Genomic DNA, 15579 nt, shown 5'->3' with positions numbered 1-15579 from the left:
GTGTTGTATATGTATTATTAGCAAAACAAGTTTAATTATGGTGTTCGTGCAAGAAAAGCTACTATGAAGAATGTCAGTGATTTAAAACTGCTGAAATGACAGTAAATCTAAATAGATAGATCTTAAAATGCTGAATCTGTAGAGTGGTAAATTATGATAGAAGCTGGAGTTCAAAACTTCTTGTAAACAAACTATGTGAATTGCGTTGGTCTTTATACAAACTATTGCAAATCGAGCTTATACGGTACGTAGTGATTCGCTCTCCTGGCCGCTGGGGGCAGTAATGCAACAGTAAGCTGGTTACCTGGCGCCGATAAACTGGAGAAGAAGGGAGAGTCGACGTGAAGAAGAAAAAGAAAAAGAAACTACCGTACTGAGTTCAGAGTCTAGTGAAGATGACAGACCAAAAAGTCAAAAATGTTACTTCGATTCCCATTGATGGATTCAGTAATCTAAGGATTACATCCGTATGGACGTTTCTGATGTCTGTAAGTAACATCGAGACCAGTGTTTCCCGATTCTTGGAGCTAGCTTGTTTTATTTGCAAACTCTTGGTTTTGATTCTATATTTACAATAGATGCTTGATCAGTTTCGTCTTTAGTTAACATTTTAAATGACTGATCTTTTTTTTATATTAATATGTAGGTGCAGTGGTCGGAGCCTTGGCTGATCGGGTTAATGATATTTCATATCGTGTGTTTGTGCCTGACTGTGTTGACTTGCCGGTATTACAGAGCCCAGATATGTCACTTCCTGCTCCTGCGTAAGTAGACAATACAAGTAGCCTCAACAATGTGCTAATTAGTCTTAATATAATGGATAACATATGTGAAAGTGAGACATGGTAGAGCACCAAGTTGTAATAAAACAATTAGCCATTTAAATGACCCTACGCTACTATTTAACAAGTCCTTGACACACTTTTATTGCAGGATACATTTGACACTGCCAAGAGCATTCTGTTTATGATAAACCTAGCCCAGAAATGAAAATCATAAAAAATATACAAACATGATCTCAAGTGACAGTAAAACAGTCCAGTATAGTTTGCTGATGGCGTATGATGGTGTTGTATGTGGTAGTTCTCAACTTCCGCCTTAGATTTGTATTAAATTCAAATGTTTTCCCATGTTTGACCTCTCCCCACAGTTGGTCTGGTGTACAGCGCTGAGTATTTAAATGAGTTGGCTGCCATGAACTGGAGGTAAATCATTTATCTCTCATAGTTCATATTTTTTTTTAAAAAAAACAGGTGTGGTGGATCATTGTTATTTATGTCTGGTGGGTTTTTTTTGCAGGGCCTTCTCTAATTTCCAGTACTTTGATTCCAAAGGCATGTTCATATCTTTGGTCTACTCTATCCCTCTTCTTCTAAACACAATCATCATTGTGGTAAGCTTCATTATTCAGCATCAGTGTCACATCAAGTCAGAATATAAAAGCACACCTTAACATTGTTTCTCACGTGCTGGTTGCGGTTTTCCTCTGCCAGATGGTGTGGGTGTACAGGACCTTTTCCACGATGGCTGAGTTAAAAACTCTTCAGCTGCAACAAAAATCACGAGCAGAAAAGAGAAAGAAGGACTGAGGCCTGTGATGTCCAAAAATGGTTTTCGTTTGGAGTCAACAACCTGGATCTCTGCTAATCCTGACTTTTGGAGAAGATAGTTTCCATTCCTTCACATGACGGTCCTCCCTGGTTTTAACATGTTTGACAAAGTATAAAGACGGACTTCTACACATTTATGTTTTGTATTTGATGTTTAAATGTGTGTTAAATGCACAGAGAAAGAATGTTATATTTTAATGCCTTTTTTGCGTCGGGTTAAATGGGAATATTGGGAACGGCAATGGGTTTATTATGTAAACCAGCAGCCTTTTTTTCCAGAACTGTTCTACCATAAGGTGTCCTGTTTATTTTGGTTAGATTCTACATCCTGGGTTTTTTCTAAAAGAGAAGTTTTAATCAATATCAGGAAAGTTGTGGTCTTTCATTCTCTGCATTAGATTTGTGCTAAAGTGCTAGTATTTTCCTCCAGGTATCTTTTTATCCCAAGCTTGGTCAAAAACATCTCAAAGCTCCCTGTAAGAATGAAGAAAGTGTGGTCTTGTGACCGGTCTGAGGGCCAACAGGGAGCTACAGTCGTTCACATGAAAGATGTGCGGCTGTTTGATGAGTCCACTTTAAGCTCTGTGTGATAGAGGAGTCTGAACCCTTCTTATCTCCGACGCAGCGACCTTACCGTGTGGTTCCCTAGTCACATCTCTGTAATCTTTCAATTCTTATCCAAATGAAGCCGTTTTTCAACAGCCTCATTTGTCATTCAACTCATTTGTCTTTCGAGTGGATAGAAAATTCACTTTTACGCTCACGGGCTGCTGCCTGGCAGAGGTCAATAGGTCACTGATGTCAGGCAGTGAAGGAATGCGCAGTTAGAGGGTGTTACGGGTAATGTGACGGCGAAGTGCTGCTTCCTCCGACCCTCAGTGATTTACGCAGCATTGTTGCAGCGAACTGACGGGTTTCCCGTGAAGGAGTCCATGTTTGTGGTTCTTAAGTCAGTAGTGACGAATGTCCATCCTGACAGTTCATCTAGTCTCTCATGCAACATTAGAATTCAAGGCATGCAGATACCGTGAACTGTAGATTAAAGAACCACTTAAAACGGGTTGAAGAGGCGGACATCCGCGTATAAAATTCAGTCTGAAATGTGGGGCGCAGCTTATGAGGTATCACGAAATGGTCCGCCGCCCAGGAGACAAATGAGTTGCAGAGGACTAGAAGAAATATGACATCTGAGCCGAGTTTCAGTCAGTCAACCAAAAAACACTGATTTTGTTTGGGGAGACGCTGATGAACTCCTGATGTTGTTTCCACCCCAAAGTGCATCCTGTCAGATTAAAATTCACCTTCGCAAAAAGCTTTGCTGTCACTCTACAATAAATGTGCTTAACTGTTGTCGTTTGACACGATGGAGAAACACACACCACATCGAGATGCTCAGGTGGAGGTGGAGGCTCTGTGATTGATGTCTGTTTTATGGAGCAGATTGTGCATTGGGCTGTTTATTGTGCGAAGCAAGGCGCCGGCGGTGGAAGCCGAGTCCTCCGTTTATCCCTCTTGTCGAGCATGAAATCACTGGACAGGTTCAGCCAAAGCTTTTATTGCGTTCCTGCTTCCACCGCTGTTTCAGTGAGGCCACCTCCAGACGTCGCTAACAACACAAAGCAGACTATTGTGGGTTTTTTTCTAATTTATTGGAAAACTAAGACTTATAGAAAATAACAAATTGGTAAACGTAAATAAGCCTTATTCACAAAAAAATGTCACTCCTTTGGCCGTGCGGCTTGCATTCTTTCTGGCATTGTTTTTAGGTACTTTTCCACAAATGTGGAACCCCTGAACCCCCGTACCTGAATCCCCACAGTGTTTCACTGGGGTGTCGTGCATTTAGCAACACCATGTTTTTCTGCACATATAAATACGACCTGCGCTGAGTGAAAAGTTCAAGCTCGGCACTTTTTTTATAGGGCGCTAACAGTGTAGTGGGGTTGGAGTAAATTTGTTTAGCACCTTAAAGGAAAAAACACAGTGATTCTATTCTAAATATATAACAAAAAAACAAAATAATGCAACACAACAATAGAGTTTATACATTGGAAAAAAATAGAACACAATACTATTGTTTTTGCTCCTGTTTTTCATGACCTCAAATCAAAGATCTACGACAAAAGGCCCATTTCCACAAATATTGTTCACAAGTCTAAATCTGTGTTGTGAGCACTTCTCCTTTCCTGAGATTTCCCACCCACCTCACAGGTACCAAGGCGCTGATAAGACGTTTGTGATTATTGCGCAGGCGTTCCTTACGCTGCCCTATTTGAGAGAAATCTGTACATGGAAAAGGTCTTGGAATTTTTGAGTGCAGCTCATAAAAAATGGGAACAAAAACAAAATTGCTGCATTAATCATTTTGTTGAGCATATATATTTGGCAAACTCTTGAAGCTAAGCTAAAAGCCAAAGTTGAATCACATCCAAGCTGTTAGCTTAGCTGTTAGGGAGGATCCCTGTTGCTGTCACGGGGTGCACGGGGCAAATAGCGTGCGTGTCATCGACAAGCTTCTTTTTAAATAAGCAGCAGCATTCTGGCTCTGTCCATCTGTTTCAAACCGAGGCTAACGGCCTTTTACCGCCAGGAGGTGTGTGTTCTTGCAAGTCTTTCATTTTTCCACGGTGAAGAACCAAGAGTCACCTCCAAGTTTCTTGCTTTTCTGTCTTTTATGGTGTTGGACTTCACTTATTAGCATGTTCTTTTATTTTCCAGTGATTTCCTATTTTCCACGGTGACACATTTCCAGACGTCTGGTTAATATTAATCCTTTTGATTTTCAAGCAAAGATTTGATCTATTAGAAAATAAAGTTATCAGGTTTCCCTGAAGTTACATATAAACCAAGCTTGCATGTCCTTGCAGTGTGAACAGGGGTGCTGGAAGGCTTATATGAGATTTGGTGGCATAAGTTGACATTTAAATCTCAGCTCCTTGCATTTGTTTCCAAATCTAGACCACTATGAAAGATAGAACGCAGGACAAAGCCAAAATCCAACAGCTGTGGAGGTGATGGAGGACAGGGACATGAAAGCTGCATCTCTGCTTTTGCATAGAAAATGGACGCGTGGATCGCCAAAAGTGCTGAACAAAATAAGCTCATTCATGCCCATACTCGCACACGCTGGAACGTCTGGACAGACTGTACGTCTTAGAGACGACGTCTCCACGGACACTTGTCCCAATTTAGTGTTTTCTGTCTGAAACGCATGAGTCACGGCTCATTAGTGCTTCTTCTCAGAACTTCTTCTGCTCAGAGGTCGTCAGTCCCTGCAGGAGAGAGCGCCTTACAAACACGTATCTATTTGCAAAATCGGGAAATATTTGTGTACAGCGAGATTTTTTCCCCCTCATTTAACATCTGCGTTTTCTGTTCTTTGTAAAATATCACCTTCATCTGAGGCAGCGGCATGTGGAAATATCCCCTTCAAAGAACCTGTCTGAAAATAATGAAAGACTGGCCAATTCTCAGGTTGGAGAGATGTATACGCTCTCACCAAATGCACAGAGACGGGGAAAGGGGGGGAAATCATGTTTCAATCAGAGCAGGATTTTAGGATCCACTGTGATCTTTGGACAGATTCCATTTCAGAATCATGTTACTTCAGATCCAAGATGAATTTTGTGTTGGTTGTAAATTGTAAATTGACATAAATGTGCAGGGCCTCAGGGGAGTTACCTTTTCAGATTCGGATGAATTTGTGGACTTGACAGAGATTTTGGGCCACTGTTGTTCAACTCTAAAGGAGCAATTTGAAAATGATCTTTGAGGTCACCGTAGAGTGTTGGAAGAAATGCACAGAGGAGACAGAGAGAAAGAAGCCCAACAGACACCGTTTACGTAAAGCCGTGTATCGTCAGCATAGAAATGGAACGAGATGTGGCTGGGAGCACGTGGGGTGTTACAAGAACAGGCCTGGAAACTTTCATGTTCAATAACAGAAAAGCTTCCCAAGGAGAGAACCTCCAGGGAAAGTTTAGGATTTTTTCTATACTTCTCTCCATCTTTCACACGCCGCACCATCTTATAAATAACGGATATTCAGGAAGTGAGCCAAGGTACACACGGGCTCCCTCTGGTTTGAAAAGAACATTTCTGGGTGGCTGATTGTGTAAAAGGATAACATCTGACTGAGGAAGAAGGATGAAGAGTTCGACAGAGTTGGAGGTCAGAATGCGTCTGGTTTTCTTCTTAAAATTATGGAATTTGTATGATCGCAGTCTTTTCTTCTCTGCCTATGCTGCTAAGAAATATTTGTCTAGACTGATAAGTCCTCATCTTCATCTTTAACACATGCCAACATAGCGCCCTCAAATCTGTCAGAATTCATATTTTAAGTGCTGCCGTGGGCAATGAAACTGTTTAACCTCCAGAGAGATGAACAAATCAGCGCCACGGGAGAAATCGCATGGTTTGAATTACTGGGTGGCTTATTCCTTTTATTTTTGTGGCCCATGGAACTTGTTAAAGTTTTGCTCGGCCCAACTAGTTGACAGACAGGAGTTGAGGCTGTTGTGATGATGGTTTTTGGTCATTAAGAGTCATTAGTCAACCTTCAGAGGCCCAAAAATGATGTGATTCATTAACTCAATTTTCACAAGGACAGCCAAATATATTCCCCTGGACTCGTTTTCTCACAACAGACGACCAGAAAATGAGCAAGAAAAAAAAGTTTAAGTAGCTACTACAGAAGAAGCTGATAAAAAGTATGTATATATATATATCATTGTTACATCACTGGTACGACTGCACCACTTCCTCACTGAAAAATGCGTCTATTCCACAAATATGCTTCCCAGTGACGCAACAATGAATAATAAAGTGGGGCTTAAGTCTATTTAAAACACTCTGGAACAAAACCCACTTGTGTTAAACTTTCAGACTGGCAACACATGACGTCCTCCTCCCAGAATCTACATCATAACATTACCCGTTGTTTCTATCAAATCACAGCGCGTTGATGTGATGATAAAGATATCACAAAATGTTTGACGTAAATATGGCGGCAGAGCAGTTGCGCACAACAGTTTCTTGTTTCTTGTTTCGTGCTGCTGCCCTTTATCCGTCCCAGCATTCACATTTTCTGCCTTTTATTTTATTTTACTTAAACGTTGATCTGCTGTTTACAGATAATAGGATCAACGCAGCGTGTTTTTTCCTCGACGTGCCCTCCCTGCCACAGCAGCAGCAGCAGCAGGCAGGAGCTGCTGGTCACCTGCTCCTTTTATAAGTATTGAAAAGTAACACAGGTGACTTTGACAGCCGAGTCCACTTAATCTAGTCTTCCTAATTAAAGCCGGCGCCCCCTGCTGATCAGAACGAGTATCAAGAAAATCCAACGTACGTTTTGAACCATGAAAAAAAAGGAAAATTCGGGCAGCCACATCATCCCTCAGACTGGGATGCATCCCATTACCGGTGCTGGTTCTCCAGTTTCTTCCTCCTTCCCAACACCGTCACCGGGTGTGAGCGTGCGTTTCCTGTGACTGATGTCAAAGGCAAAGAAAGCTAATTGAACTCTTCAGGTCTTTGACTGGTTTCGTCTTTCTCCGTCCTGCTACTTCTCCTGAGGTCAGAACCCAAACGACCGCGTGCTTTGGCCCGTTTATAGGAGAGATTCATGGGTCAACTGGAACAAAGCAAACCCCAATAACTCCTCTTTGTTTGAAACTTCAGATTAGACAACAAAAACATATCTTGCGAACTTAAAAACAGGTTACGCCTCCTTTAACTTCATCCCATAATCCTCATCCATCTCCTCCACTCTGTCATGCTGTTTATTTTATTTCCGGGGGGTAGACCCAGTTGGAGCCAGCCACTCTCACAAATTGGCCGGACTTACACTTTGGTCAGTTTGCCGTCCATCAGACAGACATCAGACAGTTATTACTCACTCTGGACACTCACACCCCCCTTGTCTGGGGAATGTGTGAACATCGGTGCATCAGGCCTTGGGAGGTGATGGTTTTCCTCCATGGTTTTTATAATCAGCTCCAATTTCCTCCATATGTTTATCAGACGGGGACCCGTCAACTAATTTTGGACGTTTTCGCAGCTCTGGTCTGAAAATACTCCAACCCCGTCTTCCTCCTGGCCGGTCCTCGTGCTGTTTGCTGAGGTTCCCATCAGACCTGAGAAGACTTTGTCTTCCTGGCGTTTACTCCTCAAAGACCAAGGTAATTTCCATTACATGACAGCGAGTCACAGGTTATACAAACAACCCCTCCGAGCAGAGAGCGTGTCCACCCTCCAAAGATGGAGTGTGGGGGATATTGGGACCTTAAAGGCCACGCAGAAAATACCAGGTCCCATTTTCTCCCCAGGACATACGCAGTGATGACTCAGGACCAGAGACAGTCTTGCACTTACACAAATATATTATTGCATTTATCAGCCTCTGCCTGGGGGTTATACAGCTATGAGTGAAATATCAATTGTGTGCTTTAGCCACTCTAATAGAATTTACAACATAAAAGCATTTATGTGGAAACAGAGGCTGTGACTTTCTGACTAAACTTAAATGGATGAGGGATGATGTCACCCTAATATGTTGTGAAATCTCTGACAGAATATGATGACTCAGCAATTAGCAATAGTTCAGGATGAGCAGGGACAATTTATCCTCTTGATCTAAATGTATAAAGCAAGCTCAGAGCTCTTATCGCAGACAAAGAGCCAGGCTATGTGCCAGGGTGTGTGCCACATCATACACATTTAACGTTAGCCTTTAGTTGTTAGGAAGCTGGAAAACAAAAAGACCTGAACCATCTTCTGCCCCCTATTTTCACAACTCTCCAGAGGTGTTTGCTTGGGTTCAGGTCAGAATTCTAACTGGTCCAGTCAAGGACATTCACAGAGTTGTCCCCCAGCCACCACTGCCTCACCGTGGGGGGGAGGTGGGGTCGGAGAAAGAGGGAGAGGAGGGTGGATTCACTGTCTGAAAACTCAGATTATAGGAGTGCTGCAGCAAAGGTTGTCCATCTGGAACTTTCTCCCATCTGCTCACAGAATCAGCCAGAGTGATCATTGTGTTCTTGGACGACCATCACTTGGTGGAGTCCTGATTGTTTCAAACTTCCTTTCTAGGATGATGATGGCGATCACTGCGCTCTAATCCTGTCTCTGAGCTCTAGAGGCAGTTCTGGAGGCAGTTCTGATGTTTGGTTTTTACTCAAATATGTCCGACCTTAGAGCAAAGGATGTGTGTCTTTCCAAATCATGTCCAAATGAATTCAAGTGGACTCTAAACAAGGTGTAGAAAACATCTCAACAATAACCAAGACAGATGGAAGGCCCCCAGAGCTGCAGTTGAAGGGTGGCAAAAGGTCTGAATAGTGAAACCTAAGGTTGGATTGTTCAATGGTACAAGCAAAAATTCTGTTTTCACTTTGTAATTCTGGATAAGTAGTCTCACAAGAAAATGTTTACTTTTTTTTAAACCTCAGTATAAAACAGACATTAGACAACGCGGGAAAAAAAGTAAAACAGCCTGAAAACGGTCCGCCTGCTGCCCTGGTTTTAATTACAAGTCCAATCACAACCCCTGCCAATACTAGTGGCCTGTTGTTGAACTTTTTAACCGGCACGTATCGTGATTATCAAGTAGAAGCTGTGTTTTTGTGTGTTGCCCTCAAGCAAATTTGAGTTTTTACAGTTTTTCTGTCCGATGTAATGAAACTTTGGAACACACACAGAGGGGAACCCTGTCAGTGTTCTAAACATTTCAATCCGATCACATTCTTTCACTTACATAATGTCTGTCAGCTGAGACCTCCGAGGGCTTCACAATAATTCAAGCCTTTTAAAAAAGAAAAGCATCTCGATGACAGGATGATCACTGGCAGTTCCTGTTATCTCTCTCATGTGGCCATACGTCTTTCCAGCACTCTCAGTGTTTATTGCCAGGTCTCGTGTGGTGCGACCGCCACCTTTGGAGGCGGCGGATGAGCAGAGATGCCAGACTGGCCATCTGCAGCTGAGGGTGTCCTCCCTGCATGTTGTCTGCTCCCACCCAGGCTTCTGATCAATGGGCACAGAGAGAGTTCATTTATCTAGCAGGGAGGGGGCCAACCCAGACTTGAAGAATGGACCCAGAACAAGAAGTCTTTGGGAGAAGGAAGGGGAATGTGTAACATGAAATAACCCCTGACAATTTGCCCCTTTACATTCTTCCCACTCTTAAACAATGAGGTGCTAAAGAGGGATGCCTGCGGAGGTCCTTGAACGCCCCTCAAAGGAACATATATATTGATTAACTTATTTATAGACACAATATTCTGGTTTGCAATATGAATCAATATAGTTATTTAGGCCCATTGCTTTCCATAATTTCTGGTAAAATGTAGACAAAAGCATGGCACAAGCAGCCTAGAGTTAGGGTTAGGAGTTAGGGGTTAGGAGTTAGGGGTTAGAAGTTAAGGGTTAGGGGTTAGGGTTAGGGTTAGGGCCGTGGTCATGGGATGGCTGGCCATCGTTCAGAGGGGATAAAGGCGTGAGGGGTGAGGGGGTTTCCGAACTTATCCAACATCCAGGAAACATTGGAGTCATGGATCCTCAGCGGGCCCAACAGCTGTATTTGATAGATGAGATATTAGACAAGTGTTGAAAAATGATTGATTAAGGAAAAAAAAGGATGTTTCGAGAATGTGAATGTTTTCAGGCTGATTTTGATCAGACATCAGTAATTTACTGTCCTGGCTGGATTATTCACATTTCATGGGATCAAATTTTCTAAAGAAAATCCCTTGAATCCCTGAGCTGCAGCGGAATGAAGTCCATTTTAAAGGCAATTATGGATGATAGAACCTGCTGAAGGAAATAATACCTTTTGCTTGTTTTGATATACAGGTCGTAAGTGAAGGCCATAGAAGCGATGGCGTGATTGTGGATTTTGGGGGGGTCATTTTCACATTTTCATGGGAAGGGGCCTCTAAGCCAGTGAAGCAGGGGAAAAGAACAACAAAAAGACATTTGTTTCAGTGTTTGTCGTCACATTTTGGCAAATTACACAGGTGACGACAGCCAGGGCTAAAATCTTAAAACTGGAGTGTGGCCATGTAAAGTTGTGAAAATGACACAGGAAAATGGGGTCAACTTAAAACCCCAAATCTAAAAACCCTTAAGCTAATCAAAGAAGAGCTCCCAGTCCAGTTACTGGACACTGACAGGCTCTCCACCGCTCGGATCAGGCTAAAGAACCCTGTTTGATAAGTGATATTACAGCTTTAATCATCAGCGTCACATATTTATCTTGGTGAAAAACATTGATATCAGTTTGTTTTCAAGTGCATCCATGTCCTGTTTGTACTGGAAGCACTGGGGACACAAATATTCGGTCTGAGCTCATCTCAACTTATTTATTTAAAAAGATCAGCTTACTAAATATTACAAAGCTTAAATACACAGGAACAACATAATAACTCAGGAAACCAGAGTTTTTTCAAACACTAACTCTGTGGAACAATAATGCCAGTAACTATCACAGAAATTCATCTAAGTAATAAATGTAAATACTGATAATAGAGGGAATACTGACCTGTAGACGCCAGAAGATCGGAAGATCTCAGACAGGTACTGGGAAAGGTTGTGGTGTGGATCTCACTGCGGCTGGGAGAAGATCCTGTGAAATGCTGGAAATGCGCTGCTGTGTTGTTGCTTTTGTTATGAGTTCTCTGTTATATCACAGATCTCAGATGTTTATTTGCTCCATTTCATGGTCTTCCTGGCATTCTCCAGTTTTCAGACTATTTGCCACAGAGGGACTGGTCCTCTGTGGCCTTCTAATTGCACAGACTAGACACAGAATTAGGCCGTTACTGCATCCTAGTTCTGTGTCTCTATGTCAGATAACAGGGAAGCAGGAAGCTTCCTGATTAAATCATTAGCATATTCTGAATAAACACACACTATGTTCATGTCTGGCTTGCTGCACACATTCTCCCTGCAACAGTTGCTGGCATTCAGGAGCAGAGCACACAAATGTAACCATAAAGGGTACATTTCAGTGTCCCCCAAAGCGTGAAGTTGGAACTTCAAACACTTGGAAGACTGGAACTAAACAAGAGAACTAAATGCAGCACAATAAATGCTCAAAGCACATGGAGTAACTAACATAAACACCAGATGACGCAGGCGACAATCAGACGGAGGAACAAGAGTGCACAGCTTATGCACATGAGGGTACAGGTGACACAGGATCTTCAGGTGGGGAGAGACAAAAGTGGACACGAGGGGGACTGGACAGTTAGTCCAGTTGCATGATCATAGAATGTGGGAGTAATCAGACTATTGTATTACAAGATCTAATGTGTTTAGATGCACTTCAGAAATATGGTTTTCATGTTTTGGTCCATTTATCAGATTTATTTCTGAGAATGTACATAAAAAGTAACGAAGGATTTCCTCTTATTTTTAAAGCATCCCGTCTTGTCTTCTTGGATGTGGCAACACAATCAGATTAACACCTGCACAGGCGTGATATGGGAGTGTTGTGGATAAATCCAGGTGCGTTAATCTGATTCCTCAGATCAACATAACTGCTGTTATCTGACAAAAAACTCTCTGTTTCGATGATCTCTTGACTAATCTGATCACTCCAGACGATTCAAGTTGCTGTCACCACGGCCACGTCCACACTGGTTCTCCAAAGGGTTCCATGCGATTACACACACACGCATACACACTCCAGCAGAGTAAGTGGTCATAAATGTCCAGCAGGGAGTTATTTAAAGGAAGCCCACTGGTGTAGACAGTGGGAGGTTTCTCCATCATCGATCAAAAAGACTGCCGTCTACAAAGGACAGCACATCTGTGTCGGGATCGCACTTTTCTGTAGTGACATTTGAAGGGAGTGGGCCAAAGATCACTTACGTGCAGGAATTTGAGGGAGTAACAGCACAAAGAGTGAATTTTTCATACGAGCCCATCGGCTGTAGTTGGATATTGACAAATATTGATAAAAGATACGCTGAAGATAAATGGATAAAAACGTAGTAATTTTAGCACGCAGAGCATAGTTGAAAGCGCAAAGCCATCCAAGGTATTCGGGAGTATATTGTCATTAGAAGACAGAGAGGGAAGGATCTGTTGTAGTCAAGATTCCAGGAGAAAACATCAAGTCATTTACATTTTTCTGATTTACAACCATGTGCCTGATGGCCTTCTTGGCATGAAACCTTTTAGATTTCAATAACTCCTCTGTGTGGGTGCTTTTGGTCCAGCAGTGCTGTCCACACTCAACATCACTTCATTATCTTGTCCTCCTCTAATTCAATGCGATGCATCTCTCCAAACTTAATGTCAGTCTTTCATCCAAATCACATCCAGATTTTCACGGTTTTGGTACCGAGGAACCAATTCTCAGTCTGCTAACTTCACCCGATTTGCAGCAAATAGCGACCTTAAACTGTTTCCTTATTCACACTCTCACTTTAAGGTAATTAGCTGTGCTCATGCGAATGGGAGCCTGTCCAATGGGAGAGCTAATTTTCAGACTGCCTTCATCTGCTTGTTTGCACTGCTTTATATCTAGAAGGAATCTGGCTCTGAATCAAACAAAAGTCCGATGCACGAACCTTTAATCTTCTGGACTCGATCCTCTCCGTGCTTCTTATTTTGGCCTTTATCTCGGGCATTTTTCCTGCTCTTCTTCCACATGTTTGTTTATGGTCTCTCAAGATTCTGCTCACTTCAATTTCTTTATTTGTTTTTCCTTTTAAAGTATTTAAGGAGTATATGTCCCTGTGTGTTGGCCAAAGGGATAGAATTAAATAGATGGTTTTATTTAAAATGAGAATTTTACCTTGATTAAACTTATTCATCATCATCTGTTTGACACACTTTTGGTGTCCAGCTGCAATTGTAAAGGAGAATTAACTTAACTAACTGTGACTGTTGAATTTTTAAAATAAAAACCAAGCCATGTGGTGGTCAGTGGCAGTCATAAGTGATGCTATAAGCACTTAGATACTTCTGAGGAACAGGCTCCTACAGGAAACGATCTGTGTCTGAGTGCGTTTTCCGGATACTGATAGCGAGGCTTTTTCGCCAGAACACGCTGCGGCTGTCAGGCAGTGCTTCTCAAGGAATTTATGACCTTCCATCTAAAGGTTTTACACAAATGGCCATTTTACTCGTTTTAATTTCTTCTCAGTTTATAGCGATAATACAACTAAATCACATGGTTAAACAGTCATTTTTCCATGGACCTGTAGCACCGCTAGCACTTCAGTGTAACCATTATTTCTCCCTCGGGAATCTGTCTTTGCAGAGCTCTCACTCCTCGAGCCTTTACATCTCATGCAGAGGCTCCAGAGCGGCTGGATTGCGGTATGAACGCAGGATCACAGTCACATCTGCTGGCTCTCGCAAAGCTCGGTAACACCTGAAAACAATAGAAAAACCACCGTCTACAGGGAGTAGTTGTGCATGCAGACGCAGGCTGAAGATGATTAAAAGAAACGCCTATTGGCCAAAAGTTGTTGCCTCAGCAGGAGGAGGTAAAAACAGGGGCCCAGTGGATTACTCATAAAATCACTACCATAAAATATGTTTTTTTGAACAATGGCAGTCCAGTCAAATCAAACAAATCTAAGAAAAAAAGGTCCACCAGGAGCACCTAGGCCTTTAAAAGAGAGGCAAGAAGAGAGTCTGAGTTAGGGCCTGACTTTTACGCTTTCACTGTGACATTTTATAACTGAGCTCGCCACCATCATCGTAAAACTGCTCCACAGCCGAAGAAACTAGCTGTTTGTAGTTAGTTTGATTTATCCAGACAGGCCTCTTGCGTGGCCACTTTCCACCATCCGTTTATTGTCACCATCTCTTGTGCGCTTTTATTTTGCCGCTCCATAAATGCTCTTGTCATCCCGATGGAAAAGGTAGAAAAAGGTCAGCGCTGATTTTTGGACGCGAATACCGACGCGTCACAGAGATGGCGATTCGTCGCATAACTGTTGATGTGTTTAGCCCCGGAACAGGTTCCGTTGGCACAGAACGCTGATGAGATGCAGACGTCCTTCAGCATGGTGCTACATCAGGCACGTCAGTGCTCAATGCCAACGCGTAAATGATTTCAGACTCTCGCCTGCGAATGATTTGGGTCGCAGTGGCGGTTTCAGGTCTTTAAACTACAAGTGCACAAATATGGATGTTGGCAGTGAGACTGTGAAAGAATTGCAATATAAGAAGTGACTCATGTGTCTCATTCCAGACTATAAATTAGTGTGTTTGCACTGGATTACAAACCATCCGGATCTTTAATCTAAAAGGCAAAATGAGATAAGATAAATCTTCAGCTTTTGCCAAAAACAACCAGACAGGAAGGAGCCAGCAAAAACCTCCTCTTGGATCAGGCAAAAATGACACTTAGGGACAATAAATGTCTGCTGGGCTTTGTAATTTACAGGACGAGGACTGGAGTCGAGAGGGGACAGGTCCGTCCTCCGTCTGAGGAGAACATTACATCTTAATTGAAGGTGCAGGCAGAAAGCTAATGCTCCTGATGTGAAGACATCTCCTTCACGCTCCTCCATCTCTTTCTGTTCAATCACATCCTCATCGTCTGTCCTGTAACTTAACACGGAGCAGCACGCTCTGAATCTCAGCGCCTCATTAAGCTAAGCAGCAGTTGGATGATGACTCAACTTCTTTGCGTAACAAGATTCAGAGGAAATGGGAGATGAATACAAGTGGGGGAGCCTGTTGGATTTATAGTAAAAAAACAAAATCGAGTTATACCTTTATTCATAAATCTGCCTCTGCTGCTGTTTGACAAGACTAATGTAAAATGATGCTTTTCCTCAAAAGAACAAAGTTACAGTACCATTCCTCCACTTTATTTGTTCAGAACTATATTATTATTGTTATTATTAAAGCACTAGATTCAATATTTGCATTAAACACTCATACAAATATGCAAAATTTTAGGAGCAAGCTTTGTGATTGCATAATGATATACAAACGTCCC

General features: G+C 42.3%; 1 protein-coding gene across 1 annotated transcript; it reads left to right on the top strand.

Moving 5' to 3' along the window:
- Window positions 1-304: 304 nt before the first annotated feature.
- Window positions 305-2916, top strand: tmem18 (transmembrane protein 18). Its single transcript, XM_003971681.3, has 5 exons — window positions 305-488; window positions 647-764; window positions 1151-1205; window positions 1300-1393; window positions 1494-2916. Exons 1-5 carry the CDS (start codon window positions 396-398, stop codon window positions 1587-1589), a joined length of 456 nt encoding a protein of 151 aa, XP_003971730.1. The 5' UTR covers window positions 305-395; the 3' UTR covers window positions 1590-2916.
- The last annotated feature ends 12663 nt before the right edge of the window (window positions 2917-15579 follow it).

This window comes from Takifugu rubripes, chromosome 16, assembly GCF_901000725.2.
Source record: "Takifugu rubripes chromosome 16, fTakRub1.2, whole genome shotgun sequence".
Classification (NCBI taxonomy): Eukaryota; Metazoa; Chordata; class Actinopteri; order Tetraodontiformes; family Tetraodontidae; genus Takifugu; species Takifugu rubripes.
The sequence above is the reverse complement of the archived record's forward strand: the minus strand, read 5'-3'. Positions and strand labels throughout refer to the sequence as shown.

What these genes read in the sequence shown, in the direction of transcription:
- tmem18 (XM_003971681.3), top strand. Translation starts at nt 396, where the DNA reads ATGACAGACCAAAAAGTCAAAAATGTTACTTCGATTCCCATTGATGGA. An exon ending in ATGTCACTTCCTGCTCCTGC is followed by an intron (nt 765 to 1,150) that starts GTAAGTAGACAA and finishes CTCTCCCCACAG; the next exon opens with TTGGTCTGGTGTACAGCGCT. An exon ending in TAAACACAATCATCATTGTG is followed by an intron (nt 1,394 to 1,493) that starts GTAAGCTTCATT and finishes TTCCTCTGCCAG; the next exon opens with ATGGTGTGGGTGTACAGGAC.